The 15,305-nt window shown below is 27.5% G+C and overlaps 2 protein-coding genes across 2 annotated transcripts in view; one reads left to right on the top strand and one right to left on the bottom strand.

Annotated features, from left to right (window-relative positions):
• Positions 1 to 15,305, bottom strand: part of LOC100161313 (uncharacterized protein C34C12.4) — a 110,758-nt gene that overhangs the window by 39,682 nt on the left and 55,771 nt on the right. The window lies entirely within an intron of this gene.
• On the top strand, positions 2,649 to 8,992 carry LOC100162013 (sodium-dependent dopamine transporter). Its single transcript, XM_001944074.5, has 11 exons — positions 2,649 to 2,823; positions 2,906 to 3,060; positions 3,379 to 3,479; positions 3,541 to 3,679; positions 3,757 to 3,891; positions 5,672 to 5,775; positions 6,169 to 6,406; positions 6,618 to 6,846; positions 7,882 to 7,982; positions 8,244 to 8,411; positions 8,512 to 8,992. Exons 1-11 carry the CDS (start codon positions 2,673 to 2,675, stop codon positions 8,641 to 8,643), a joined length of 1,653 nt encoding a protein of 550 aa, XP_001944109.4. The 5' UTR covers positions 2,649 to 2,672; the 3' UTR covers positions 8,644 to 8,992.

The raw sequence follows: 15,305 nt of genomic DNA, 5'->3' as shown, positions 1-15,305 counted from the left end.
TTTTTTTATCACTGTGAGAACAACTTATAAGAAACCTTGTATTAAATTTTCAAAGTTTTCTGTCCAACCAAAAATTTTTTATCGTTATTTTAAAAAAAAATACTTAGAAAAATTGAAAATTTCATTTGTCTATAAATAGCTCAAAAAAAGTCGAAACACTTTGAAAATTTAACCCTGTATAGACAACGCTAATATAAACATCTGTTGCAAATTTCAAGTGCTTACAATAATTATTTTTTGAGTTACAGTAAAATTAAGTATTCGTTTTTGTCAAAAATTGGTTTTGCGTAAAAATTCGCGTTTTTCCGTTATTTTTTTAAGGTTTTTCCTGCCGCTTTTGAAAAGTATTGGGAAATTTTCACTTTTGACCCCCCAAAGTACCAACTAGATTCACTTTCCTTTCAGAAAAGGTACAACTTTTGAAAATCGAAGCATTTTTACTGCTCCAAAAGTTGTCGTCAGACACAAAAAAAAAAAAAAAAAAAAAAAAAAAAAAAACACACATCATTGTAAAATCAATACATTCATCACTTCGTTCAGAATCTAAAAACTGCTTCGTTTTGTGCAATAGCCGGACAAATCCCGAATCCGATTGTAAAATACAGAGATACATATTTTATAAATGGAGATTTCTGGTTTTATTCAATTATTTTAGTATAACAACAAGATATCTCCGAACTAGTTAAAGTTTAAATATATTTTTGTTAACTTTTAAAACATTTTTTATTACCTCCTTAAATTTTTATTATTCGGAGATGTCTTATTGTTGCTTCCTGCCCCCAAGTTTTAATTTGTTCAAATTTTTAAGAAATTTGTCAAATCACTCAAATATGTAAACTATTCTGTAGTTAAAATGTTCACTTTAGGTAAAGTTTAATAATTCAATTCAATGTTCCTCATAGCAACCTAAAAATCTCAAAACAACTTGTGCACAATTTTTTTTGATATGTGTAGTATAAATATAAAAATATATAATTTTTAACGATACCTAATTAAACAAAAAGTTAAGATTTTAGTTGTGTTTCAAAAATAATTCAAAAAATTTCGTAAGGACTTTTTGCCGCTACGTATATTATTATATTCTTTGCATAATGAAATATTCAAAATATTTAAATGTATTTAACAAAATGTATTGGATGTATTGGATTCGAATTTAGCAAAATTACAGTGACAATAGACAGTCGACATCTACTTTAACTTTATAGTAGTGAGTATAGCGACTTTCTCGATCTTTATATTTAATAAATTACTTTATTTCATATAAACTATACACTAAATTCAGTTAGTTAATTGATTCGATAAATTTTACTATACTAAACCGGATGATGATATTATTATAGCGTTAATAGTTATTAGTTTTAATGTAATATTCACATGCACTTTGTCATCTTCCATTTATCATTACTGATTTAACCTTAATTATTATGAAGTTTCCTTTACTTCTATAACTCGTTTTACACCTAAAATGTCTTTAATAATAATGTATGATGTACTATATTGAATTTCAAACCACTTTGTCATACAGATCAAAGGGCCTTTACATTCTGGATTTACATTATCTATATAGGTAATGTATAAGGTATACAAATCAAATTATTTTCGGCACATGTAATTTTACTCATTTATTTACCTGTGAGTACGACAGTAAACGAACAAGCCCAAAAACCAATATTATTATAAAAAATATATTAAAAATATAATACAATTTATAGGTGATAAAACGTCTGAAATGTATCATTGAAAATAAGTATGAATATTAAAAAAAAATTTGAAATGTCTTATTCCTCAACTTCATTTTTTTAAATATTATTCTGCTTATGTTATTTCGATCAATACAACTCTTTAGAAAAAGAAATTTTGCAAAAGATGTAATCTTAATAATTGAGATAAAATTAAATAAATAAATAGGTAGGTAGAAGTAATACTAGTAATGATATAGTTGTAGTCTGTAGCACCTGTATAGGCGGTATATTTAATTATGAAATAATTGTTGTTAATTATATTAAACAGTTATTATTTAATGATTTTTGTCATATTTGATATCCGTTCTAATTCCACTGCATTCAATAAATATATGAACCTATATATTATGTAGTCTATATTCATACAAATCATCAATAGTTTAGAATTTTAGATGACAAATTGTGTCAGTAAAGCTTTTAAAAAATAAAATATGTGTATAAATATTTAAATCATAATTGGAAATTAATATTAATAAAAATGAATGTGGCTCGCCAGATCTACCTGCAGTCTACCTATTTGATACTATTATTATAGCTGTAGAACTCATCACTGCAATAATAATTACGACTCACGGCATGTAATAATATAATATAAATATATTAATTTATTTTCATCAAACTTGTATTTTAAAACGTGTGTGAGAATAATACTATTGAAAGATAATTGGATATCGCGAGTACTGAAAAGTTGTTATTGAAAATCAAATACGAGATAGGTATATAATAATATTATGAACTTTATCATTATATAATCTTTACTCATTAATCATTATGCTTTAATTTTAAACCTTTAAGATTTTTTGTAAATATTGAATTAACATGTTTACCGTGCATGTTGTATTCTATTATATATAGTAATATTTTTATTTTAAGGTAAAAATAAGAAAATGAAAACACTCAAGTATTTTTTTTTTATCATTTTTAATATTTATGTTTTTTTTTCAAGGGGCTTTTTTAATACCTTATTGTACCATGTTGTTGGTTGGTGGAATTCCTTTGTTCTATATGGAATTGGCCCTCGGGCAATTTTATCAAACTGGCGCAATAACATGCTGGGGTAGGCTGGTTCCACTGTTCAAAGGTAAGTTTTCATTATTTTGACAGTTTATTGAACATTAAGACAACATTTTCAACAATCCGAATTTAATTTATGAATAATTTAGGTATTGGTTACTCGGTCGTCTTGATTGCGTTTTATGTAGACTTCTATTACAACGTAATCATAGCATGGGCATTACGATTTTTTCTGGCTTCGTTTACGAACATTTTACCTTGGACCACCTGTGACAACGACTGGAATACAGATTTCTGTCAACCGGTAAATTGTTTTTATTTCTCTAAATCTATTTACGTATACTTATTTAAAAACTCTTTCTGTTCTTTCTAAATCTATTTGTAAATATTTAGTTAATTGTTAAAAAATGTGGGTGTACCTGTTCAATTTGAGTACAACAATTTCATTAAGTTTTGTTAAACTATGATTATTAAAGATAAAAATGAAAATACTATTCTTATAAATTATAATGGTATATTAATTACTATTATTAAATATTTATACCGTAATCGACGTTTATGATTATTAAAAGTATTTTTGATTAACGCATATCTTTTTACATGCATTTTTAATAAACATTAGTTAACGATATGGTCAAATGATTCAAGCTTAAACTCAATAGACAACGTTACAGTATTAGCAAATGATTCCCGCTTAGCATCTGCTTCTTCGGAGTACTGGTTGTAAGTAGCTACCTAATTTATTTTAACTTAATATACAATATAAAAATGGTTTACTTTTCAGACGTAGAGTGCTTGAATTAAACCACAGCGAAGGTATTCATGATTTAGGATATATTAAATGGGATATGGCAGGATGTTTGTTTTTGGTTTACCTTATATGCTACTTTAGTTTATGGAAAGGAATATCTACTTCAGGAAAAGTTTGACATTTTGATTATTTTTATTTTTTATATATAGGTACATTCTAATAATTCATAAAACAATATTTTTACCCTAGGTTGTTTGGTTTACTGCATTGTTTCCATACGTAGTATTAATTTTCTTACTCATCAGAGGAATCACTTTACCTGGTTCGGCACAAGGCGTTCGCTATTACTTGTATCCAAACTTTTCCATGATTGCAAAACCAGAGGTAAGATTATTTATTTATTCTAAATGTAAAGTATAAAGTATAGGTCTGTAAACAGTCTATGGAAAAAGGTTTGGAAGAGTTAGCGTCTAAGATATCAAATTACATTAAAAATACAAATGGTTCTGTACTGCTACAGAAGTACAGCAGTATACTCGTTAAATGGTACTCAATATGTATATCTAAGTGTTTTGAAAATAATATGATCTTTATGAGTGAACTTGAAAATTGCAAAAATCAGAGTTTTGGTAAATGCATAATTAAAGGATAAAAAGGATGAGGTATAATATATCAACATTAAATCTAGATTCCGGATAAGTGCCCAACTATAAAAACCAAATATTCGAAAGTGCCTATAAATACATTATTATAATTAATTATCCGTTTTCAGCTATACAATTATTCTGCTTATTAGACTTTGACTCTTTAATTGTACCACACTTTTATTATACTTGTAATCGATTATTTTTGACTTAATATTAACAATTTATACTTAGTATTATTAACCGATTTAAATACTGAATAGATAGTCAATCCAACTCCGCAAACATCTTACTAGTTGAAAACTAGAATTTGAAAAAAATAAAAACAATTTCACATCAAAAACCTCCACATGGCACATCATATATACTAATAATATTATATTCACCACATATTTTTATGATGGAAATTATACAGCTGTTTACGTATTCCCCTAACATTGCGATGCATAAAGTAGTGTCCATTATGAACACCCCCATTGAGGAAATGGAATTGTCGTGTCAAAATGAGATTTCATTTTCTTGCTGAATCTCATATTGACCACTATAAGCAGTGGCCTATGTATACATGCATTATACGTACACTAAACCTTTCGACAATTTGAAATGCGTACCTTACTCATACTAACTGAATTTTATTATGAACCACTGACATCAAAATAAATCAGACACTATAATGTATGTAGGTACACACAACACACACACACTCACGTACCAGATATATCACGATATTATATATTATTTTATATTGTGTGTCGTGTCTAAGTATATAGTCGCATTATACATAATATAAACATAACACCGTACGTGCCGCATATAAGTAAATATATTATATTATACAAGTATGAAGTCTAGCGTTTTTCTTCGAACAAATTTCAAAGTTTCGTTGCTATATATAATATTATATAAAATATATTATAGTCGAGTTAAAAATATGTAAGTGTATTCATTGTAATAGGGAATTTAAATTTACTTTCGTATTTTAGCCAAGTACTTGAATTCCACACTAAAAATATATTTATATTTGAGTAGGTAATTAATTTATAGATTTTATTTAAGTGTTTAGACTTTAAAAATTGGAAAATAATGTAGGTACATCGATCTGCACATCGATTGTATGAAATGAAAGATTTATTTCATACCTAAGTATTGCTGAAAATTATTATTTTTTTGTAATATTTTGAATGTTTAGATCTAAGATAATTTATGATAATAAGTACCTATATAGGGTTCAAATTATATACTTTTGTATTTTATTTTATATGAGTAAAATCAGTAAAAAGTGACCAAAATATTTTACTAGTTGATGACTTAATTTCGTCGCAAATTTGTGTTATAATTTAGGCTTTTTAAATTGTATATTAAAATTTTCTTTTTGAGTTATACATTTTTTGTTACGATAAAAATTCTTATATTTTAATTTCATTTACATTAAGATTATTCGATACAATTCTATCATTTTAATTTGTCGTTGAAAATGTAGATTACATTTTTTTGTCTTTAATAGCATTAATTTGTGTTAGGTTTGGGTTGATGCGGCTACACAAGTATTCTTTTCACTGGGTCCTGGATTTGGAGTATTATTAGCATATGCTTCATATAACAAATATCATAACAACGTTTTGAGGTAAGTGTTACTTCTCTTGATTTTTATAAACATTAAAATACATAATATTTGGAAAGTTATTTTCCAATATTTAATGAAAAATGTCTATCAATTATAAAATCAGATGTTTGACGGTAATATAGAACTTTATACACAAAAACTACTTAACAACTTTCATGTACGTCCCACGTACAACAATGTCAGATTAAATGTTGCATGGTTAATTTTGTCTCTACCTGTTAATTGTTACTATATCAGTAAAAATGTTTTGCGTTTTACAGTAATACGGGAGCCACGGTTATTGGCCATCCTATGTTCTATAAATTATAATATTATGATGTCCATTGTCCACTATCCATGAATATTACTAATATAATACTATATTATGTGTGTTTTATATATATGATTGTTTAGAGATGCATATTTGGCAATTATGTGCAATTCGATCACGAGCTTTTTATCCGGTTTCGTTATTTTCACTGTCCTGGGTTATATGTCTCATGTTTCTGGTCGACAAATTCAACATGTGGCAACCGAAGGACCTGGGCTAGTGTTTATCGTTTATCCTGCAGCCATAGCAGCCATGCCAGGATCAGTGTTTTGGGCTTTGATATTCTTCATGATGTTACTCAACCTAGGCCTCGACAGTTCGGTACGATAACAAATTGTAATAACAACAATACAGTAGGTACTTAAATATTTTTCACATAGTCGTCAATCATGATTAATATTGTACGAGCTGAATCAGTTAATGGTTAAGTATTAAGGATATTATTACAATTTACAGACATTATAATATAATATATTATTATAAGTGTGTGAGTATATTACTTAAGTATAATTACTATTATGATCCGTTTCAGTTTGGAGGATCGGAAGCAATCATAACTGCGATGAGTGACGAATTTCCATTGATCAGACGCAATCGGGAAGTGTTTGTGGCGTTATTGTTTCTTCTCTATTTTGTGGTCGGTCTCGCATCATGTGCTCAAGGAGGATTTTACTTCTTTAATTTACTCGATCGTTACGCCGCCGGTTACTCGATGCTCATCGCCGTGTTATTTGAAACTATTGCCGTATCGTGGATCTACGGTACGAACATATATTTTTAACAAAGCACAGTATAGGTTTAGTGCTCATTGTGTTTCAACCATAAAGTAAATATTATTTAAACGCTAATCGGCTAATACACCAGAAAAAAACAAGCTTTTTTACGAAAAGATTTATTCGTAAAACCAGAATATAAAATATATTATGTTCAAACTAAGTAGTCTTTTGGATGTACTTCAATCGGAACATCGATAAATCTGTTCATTGTTTGTTTTAACACAGTTAGGCGTGTGTATAGTGGGTAGTTTTCCGAGTTGCACAATAGAGGGCTGAGGGATAGAAGTACGGATGAACAGTTTTCCAATTAGATTACATCTTATTGAGAGGCGAATTGACGGAACTATAGGTACTCAAGTACAATAGTAATGTTTAACTGGGCTCACTGCATTCTTTGTACCATTATTATTTTCAAATAGTGTATTTTAAACTTAGTTAATAGATCTATGTACAAAATGTTAACATTAATACCTGGTAGCTATAAGATACCACACCGGGAAAACGTATCAATAAGACCCCGATACCTAGATAGGCTCCTTTCTAGAGAGGTAGCTACAAGTGTTTTTACATAACAACGCCAATTTAAATAATTTTGACAACTGAGTTCTATAATACCATGTTCAAAACTTACCTCCTCATTAGTGTCGATAAAAAAAAAGGAAATTTTTTTAACTAGATATTATATATATATTTTTAAAATAAAAACATTTTACATAATTTGTTAGCGACCCATACACAAAGATTCGTGGCCTATATGTTGAGAACGTTGAAAATCTATTATAATAATATACTGTAGTCTATACATAATACTAATAGATATCATATACTATGTATAATGTATGCATATGAGTATAACAAAACATTTTACATATTATTATTATTTATGAATTATGAGCGCCGCATGAATGTATAATTGTATGGTTGTACATAAAACAATAATATTTTATGTTTAATGACGAAAGCTTAACAAAAATCAACAGTGTTTCAATAATAAATTTGTTTTAATATTGTAATCTATAGGTGTCGATAGATTTTGTGACGACATCAAAGACATGATGGGCCATAGTCCTGGCGTTTACTGGAGATTTTGTTGGCGTTTTGCTGCTCCTCTGTTCTTAGTTGTGAGTAAAGCAAAACATTGTCCGGTCGCATAAACATTAAACAATCACTAAGCATTTAACGAATCAATAGTGAGCTAAATATTACTTAATCACATAGGTATCTAGTGGGCAGTGGCCAGTGATCGGTCCATTAAATTATAGTGAACCATCAAATTAATCAATTTGTATAATATGCGACCCGGCATAAACGTTTCATATTATGCGATTGAAAATAAAGCCCTTCTGCATACGAATTCTTTGTTTTAATTGTTTTTGCAATAGTTTATTATAGTGTACGGACTGTTGGGTTACGAACCGTTGACTTACGAAGGTTACGTGTATCCGGCTTGGGCAAATGTGCTCGGTTGGATAATCGCTGGCAGCAGTGTCGCAATGATTCCAGCAGTAGCCCTTTATCAATATTTCAACACATCGGGAACGCATTTACAAGTAATTTTGTCAAATAATATCAGTGTCACAGGTGTTATAAGTACACGCACCTACCTATATGGAAATTGAACACTAACGTTTAAATTAACAATTTATCCAGAGATTAAAAATTCTGACTACACCTTGGCGTGACGAACACGACGACGATCCGATTTCTATAAACGGACTGCACATACTCTCTGATCCAGCGCAAGTGAGATTGACCAGTCCCGTTGCATCCGTAGACGTTTGAAGTTTAATAGAAATGTCATAATAATATTATACTTGCTGATATCCAATGGTTTGTTAACCTTAAGCGAGTAAACAGCTGATATCGTCTGTCATCTAAAAATTAGTATTTACGTTAGTAGTTGTTTTAATTTAAAAGATTGCATTCATAATTTTAATTCGCCTAATGAAATGAGTGCTGACACTCAAAAAGTGCTTGTGTGTGAAAATCAAACGGTCATTTCGAAATTATGCTTAATTGGTTACAAAATAGTTGTGCCTAGGTAACTATCGTAATAATACATTACACTATACAGAGTAGGTAATTAATGCTTTTATAATATATTCATTTTATTATAATTATTCTTAATCATTTTTAGATTTTAAATATGAAAAGTTGCAAAGTTGATTATTAAACTGAAAATATATTTGTTTTGTTTGGTCAACGACAGCGAATACTTATATAAATTACGATGATCTCAGTCTCGAATAAAATAATTATAACAAATCGTCATTAAATTCTTACTTGTATTTTGATAATTAATAATAATCAATAGCACTGTAAGTTTTAGTACCTATCGAAAGCTGAAGTACCTACATAATGTTAAAAATTAAAATGTAATATCAAATAATAAGAACGACGGTAATCTACCGGTGCAGATAACCGTGATAAGATCATATAACAATGTACACTACATCAGTAGGTACATAATTTTTAATCAATTTTTCTTTTTATTAATTATTATTAGAATAGTATTATATAACATCTTTAATTAGTGGTTATTTTTGGGGGAGTAAAAGTCTTACAATAATATTAAATCTGAAATTGAATGAACAGTTAATATAGGTATATTGTGTTATACCAATCTATAGTTGGTGGTTTACCATTTTTGTTTTATTTTGCTAAAATTTAAATATGCTTAAATAATTCCAATGAAAACTTTATTTAATAGCTTTAAAAATATAAAGTATAAAAAAAATTAAGAGCTAAATCATTGGTTTTGATCATTGGTTAATAATTATAAAAAAAAAAAACTAGGTACCTAGTTTTGTAAAAAAACGTTTTTAACACGATTAAACATATCTTTAATCGTGTTTTTTAACTAACAGTATGTTTATACGTAGGTACTACAATATGAGTCTTACAATAGAGACCTAACGCTTTTTGATAAATAATAAATTTAGGTAGGTACCGATTAGACCATACCTATATAGTACCTCAGCTGGTAACTTATGTTATCTTACCTAATTACTAAACTTTACAAATGTACAAAATGTGTACAATGAATGTATTGAGTGTATTAAATGTAAGCAATCAGTGATATTCGTGTTTGAAAATAACTTTTCATCTAAGTTTTTTGTTTTAGACTAATAATACAACAATATTGTATATTCCAATATCGAAGTTACTATATATAGTACCTACGCTGTAAAAGTACAATACTAATTAGTGATAAACGATAGACTATAGTTGCCTAGGTATTCAACATGTTAGTATAAGTACCTACCTAAATAAATTATATTCTAGTCGTTCTTAAATATAAAAAAAACACTCTTTCACTCCTTCAAAAGTTGTACATGTGAAGTCTCAAGTTATGCAGTTCTAACCGTAATCTAATAGGTACTCGAATGATAAATCGAATTGGTTGAAATCGGGGCCAAATAATTCACTTTTATCGGTTTAAAAAAAAACACCTACCTACTGGAACAATCATAGTTTTTCTGATCTGCGTAGGTAGGTAATAATTTAATATTCAAAACTTTGTTCACTGATGATTCTTAACTTATATAAGTGTAGGTAGTAGGTACCTACTAATAGTGTGCACGATTGTGATTCGAAATAATAGACCGTTAAATACCTATAGTACCTATTGCCTATTACATACCATAAAACATTATATTCCAAAAACAAATTTTCAAGATACGTAGAAACGTTTAGACAAATTTATGCTAGGTAGAAAAATAATTATATTGATTGATAAATTAAAGATAATTTGGAATTAAGTTACATACAGCGAATAGCGTTGTGTTAAGAATTTTGGCTGACACCAATCTTAGATGTAGAATAATCAAACTTTTATAAATTGAATAATATATGTTAGTAGTTAGTAGGTTGGCAAATACCTATATTCTATTTGTAGTAGTTAATTACCTAGGGACTATAGTTAACGATAGTTAAATAAAAAAATAAAATATTTGTTGAAATGTAATGACAAAGTAGTTTTTTTAGTTATTCAATTTTATATTAATCAATATATTGTTAAGGTTTTATTAATGTACTACTTATTTGTACACTTTATAAATAATTATAAAACAGTCTGAATCAACAAAATGTTAATGATACGAGCATAAAAAAAAATCGTGTATATATAATAATGTGAAATTAATATATATAATTATATAATTATATAGGTACCTTATTATTAATATATTAAAATAGTATGTAAGTCTTATTATACATTATTTATATTATATTCAAAATTATTATCAATTAATTTTTAAAATATTATTAATATTTAGACTAGAAACATATTGAACATTTTTAAATCATAATAATTTATATTCGAATATTAAAGTGATAAATTTACATCACTTTAAGCAAACATGATTTTATAATGATAAATAATATTTGCTTTTGTAGAATAAACTATTAGATGCTATATTATGACAAATTAAATTGTATTGTATTCAAATAATAATGAATAACCTAAAAAAAAATTAAACAGTTGTATGTTATTATAATTATTATAAATAAATACCCACGAGGCACAAATATATCAATAACATAAACTTATTAAACTTTCAATGTTTATTTATTTGTTGTGAGACTGTGACTATGTATTTATATATATAAACACTAAGACTACTTACTACTGTCTAGTAGACAGTAGTAAGAGACAGTGTCTACTACTACTTCTAATTTTACACGTGGTTATTCAAAATCAATCGTCCGATGCACAGTGTTTGAATTGAAAAAAATTATAATTATCAGTGAATAGTGATCTTTATTTATGGTTCAGGTGCATACCTACCCATGTCAATTTATACATCATAATTTGTTGTATCGTGTGTGGCCACAAACACAATATAAACAAACGTACACAAAAAAGTTATTCATATTTATTATTATAATAAATAATAGATAATATACTGGCTCTATAGTACGTTGCTAGTTATTAATTTTCTTATTAAAATACATAACATTTGTACAATATTATAATACATTAGTTTTTACTTTCGTTAATAATATTTATATTTTTCCGATTGCTTTTATGGTTTTTATTTTTTAAAAGTTTTCCTATACATACCTACCTATTCTTTTTAACTTTTTTAACTTTTTATTTTCACCCCATAAAATAATTACACGTTTTAGATTCATAGACGCACGCACATCAACAATGAATGCAATATTATTAACGAATGATTTTATAATCTCTCAGGCCACAGATCTGAAGAATGAAATATTTTTATGCACCTACAATGTCTTAACACCCATCAAGCTTTATATAAAAAATGTATTAAGTCCCAAGTGACGATAAAGAATTATTTTGATATACCTAAGTCTTAGTCGGCGCATAAGTAAGCTAAGCTATAGATGCCTAAACCAAGTAAGATGATTTTATGTATTAAGTATTTTATAAAATGTATTTACTTAATATTTTCGTCCCCTCATAATTTTATATCCACACTAAACACAGCACCCACTATTGCCGGCCGGCGTCACACACACACACAAAATCAACACTTTGTTCCAGGACCGTAAAAAAATGTTTATGAATGATTTTCACGACATTTAAAACAGGTTGAATAAAGAGATTCAACAGAAATAGTGAATAGGAGATTTAAAAACAGGACTTTGGTAATCTCTAAATAAAAATAAATAAATTATAATATATATAATAAAAATATGATAAATATAATAATAATACCTAGTAATGATAATATAGTTAGTTATAGTTATAATATTAGGACAGTGTTGAATTTTAAATAAGGATCGGAGGATATTATCCTAATAATTTATTTTATATAATATTATATTATTTTTACTTCTCTTATGGACTTATAATTCTATGGGGAAAATATAAATCCCTCGGCACCAGCAGCCTATAGTTCGCCTTTCCAGAGGCTGAAATACACTAAAATTCAACGCTATAGTAAGTCGAAATGTGCGAATGCCGTGTTGCGAAACAATTTAATTTTTTAAATTAAAACCTATTCAACGTTAAATTTGATATTTATTTATTTATATTAAAATATGTTTTATCGATGTATAATTAATAAAGAAAAATGTTATACAAGAGTAGAGCAGTCTTCGCTGTACCGATCTATGTAAATTACAATATTATATTGTAGTCGATCGGCGTTCGCGTATTTTTGCTTGCGATGTGGATTAGGCCTACAGGGGACACCACAATAAAAAAAACGCGCCACGTGTAATACCTCATGCTTTTAAACAACATGGACGATGTGATGTAATGTCGTTTAACAAGCATATCGGTGGTGTGGAAACTTACACGACACTGCAGTCATCCTATACATCGAGTATAGGTAAATTGAAGTAATATAAAATGGAGTATTTTATTTTATGATGGTGCACGTTTTAAACTGGGGGTGCACAAGTCTCCTCTGCATATCCCTACATAGTTGCGTGCTTTTGGTCAAAACTCTAGTACACAGATATTAATAATACAACGGTATATTGCAAGATGTATTGTATTGTATATCTGTGCACTACTAAACTAGACAAAGAAAATGCGTGATATTATATAAACAATAAATTATAATAGGTACAAAATAGCAAGGTACCTATTAAGTAATCTAAACTAAGCCATAGAAGAGATATAAAAAAAAATTTGATATTAAAGAATGTAAAAATCATCAGGTTAGGTTGACAACAATTTGAATCCACTCATTTTAATAAAAATTATTTCTGCCATTTGTTTGTACCACCCCATCCCCCCCCCCAACCAAGTAATTATATATTGGTGTGGTTCATTACCATCTATACCAACAATAACAATATAATTAACAAAAAAAAAATTAACGTTAATTGTTTAACAGAAACCAAAAAATTAAAATAACGTTTAAAAATATAAAAAAGATAAACGGAAAAAATCAAATAACGTTTGAAAGTACAATAACGATAAACATTAAAATTGTATAACATTTGAAAGTTTAATAACAATATATTTATTTTAAATTTAAGCCATGATCATGAATTTATTAAAAAAATTAAATATCTCTATTAGGAAAATGAAGAAAAATATTATATTTAACTCAGCTATATCTTAGCTTTTATAGGTAATTTACAAATATACAATATAAGAAAACAAAATAAATATTATAGTAAGTCCTTCTTTTTTTAAGTAATAATTTAAGTGTAAAAAACATAAGACAAATAATAACAGTAAAAACTTGAAAAATAGTTTTATTGCCTTTAATAAAAATAGATAATTATAATACGCACATTTATTAGTACTTACTCCATAGGCAGTTGGAGTGGCGATTCCCCCCTGTGAGTACGTCACCATGTATAGTATATACCATTAAAGTACTTGGGTATCTACAATGTTATGAGTTTTTATTTGATTGTATGACGTCAAATAATGTTGATACTAGGTTATAAATAATAAACTGTATTCTTTTAATTACCTTCATTTTTTTTTGACCAGTTTTAACTTGTACTTATATCAAGTTCTTCAAAAATGTCATTCAAATCAACTGAACACCACAGTCAACAAGTGTCCAGAAAGAGCAAGAAACAAAAGTTGTAAGATTCTAAACAAAAATACAGTAAGAGTAACTTGTAAATACATACACTATAGTATAAGATTTCTTAACCCGATTTCATAACATATATTTTGACAATTAATACTATTTCCTCAACTCACAACATCAAAACGTATTCAAGTTTTTGGAAATATTTTATTTTACATAATTTTAAGTTATTACAAATCGACATTATTGAAGAAAAAAAAACACATTTTTTATTTTTATTATAATTAATTTTCATGATTTTTTTTCTTTATGAAGGACAGCATACATTTGAAACACATATTAATAAATACTTATTAGTAGATAGCAAAATTAATTTTGTTTATTATGAATTTATGATGCATGAGTATGTAATATTTCAATTATTGCACCTTTTGACTTATAATACTCAAATACTCTGGTCCCGAAGTAAGCCCGATAAGCAGTGACTACTAACCTGTATATGTAAAAATTATGTCAAAAACTAGTTGTCTCTATGATAATTTATTGATGTAATTGCAATCAGTGGATTTCAAGTCAAATGAAAAATACATTGCATTAAAATGCACATACATATTATGTCAATATGTGTATAAAATGCATGTTTGTTGTGACGCTATGGATGAATATAATGAAGATTGATGATGTTTGTAATATTATAACATATTAATTACACATGTGTTCAAATTTAGAACCTTTTAAATGTGAGTATATACTAATATTCTAAGATAACTATTCAAAATAAATCATTCATTTTAAGCTGTGCTCTGATAATAATATGCTAGATATACCTCCCAAACGAGTCAACAGTTTACATTCTAACATATTTGCATTATATAAACATTTCAAACATATTTCATATTTAGAATAAAATTCATTTAAGGGGATTCGATACCGTGATTTTCTGTTTTCGTCTAACACACACGTGACATA

Source organism: Acyrthosiphon pisum, chromosome A1 (assembly GCF_005508785.2).
Source record: "Acyrthosiphon pisum isolate AL4f chromosome A1, pea_aphid_22Mar2018_4r6ur, whole genome shotgun sequence".
Taxonomy (NCBI): Eukaryota; Metazoa; Arthropoda; class Insecta; order Hemiptera; family Aphididae; genus Acyrthosiphon; species Acyrthosiphon pisum.
Note: the sequence above shows the minus strand (reverse complement) of the source record. Positions and strands in the feature narration are given on the sequence as shown.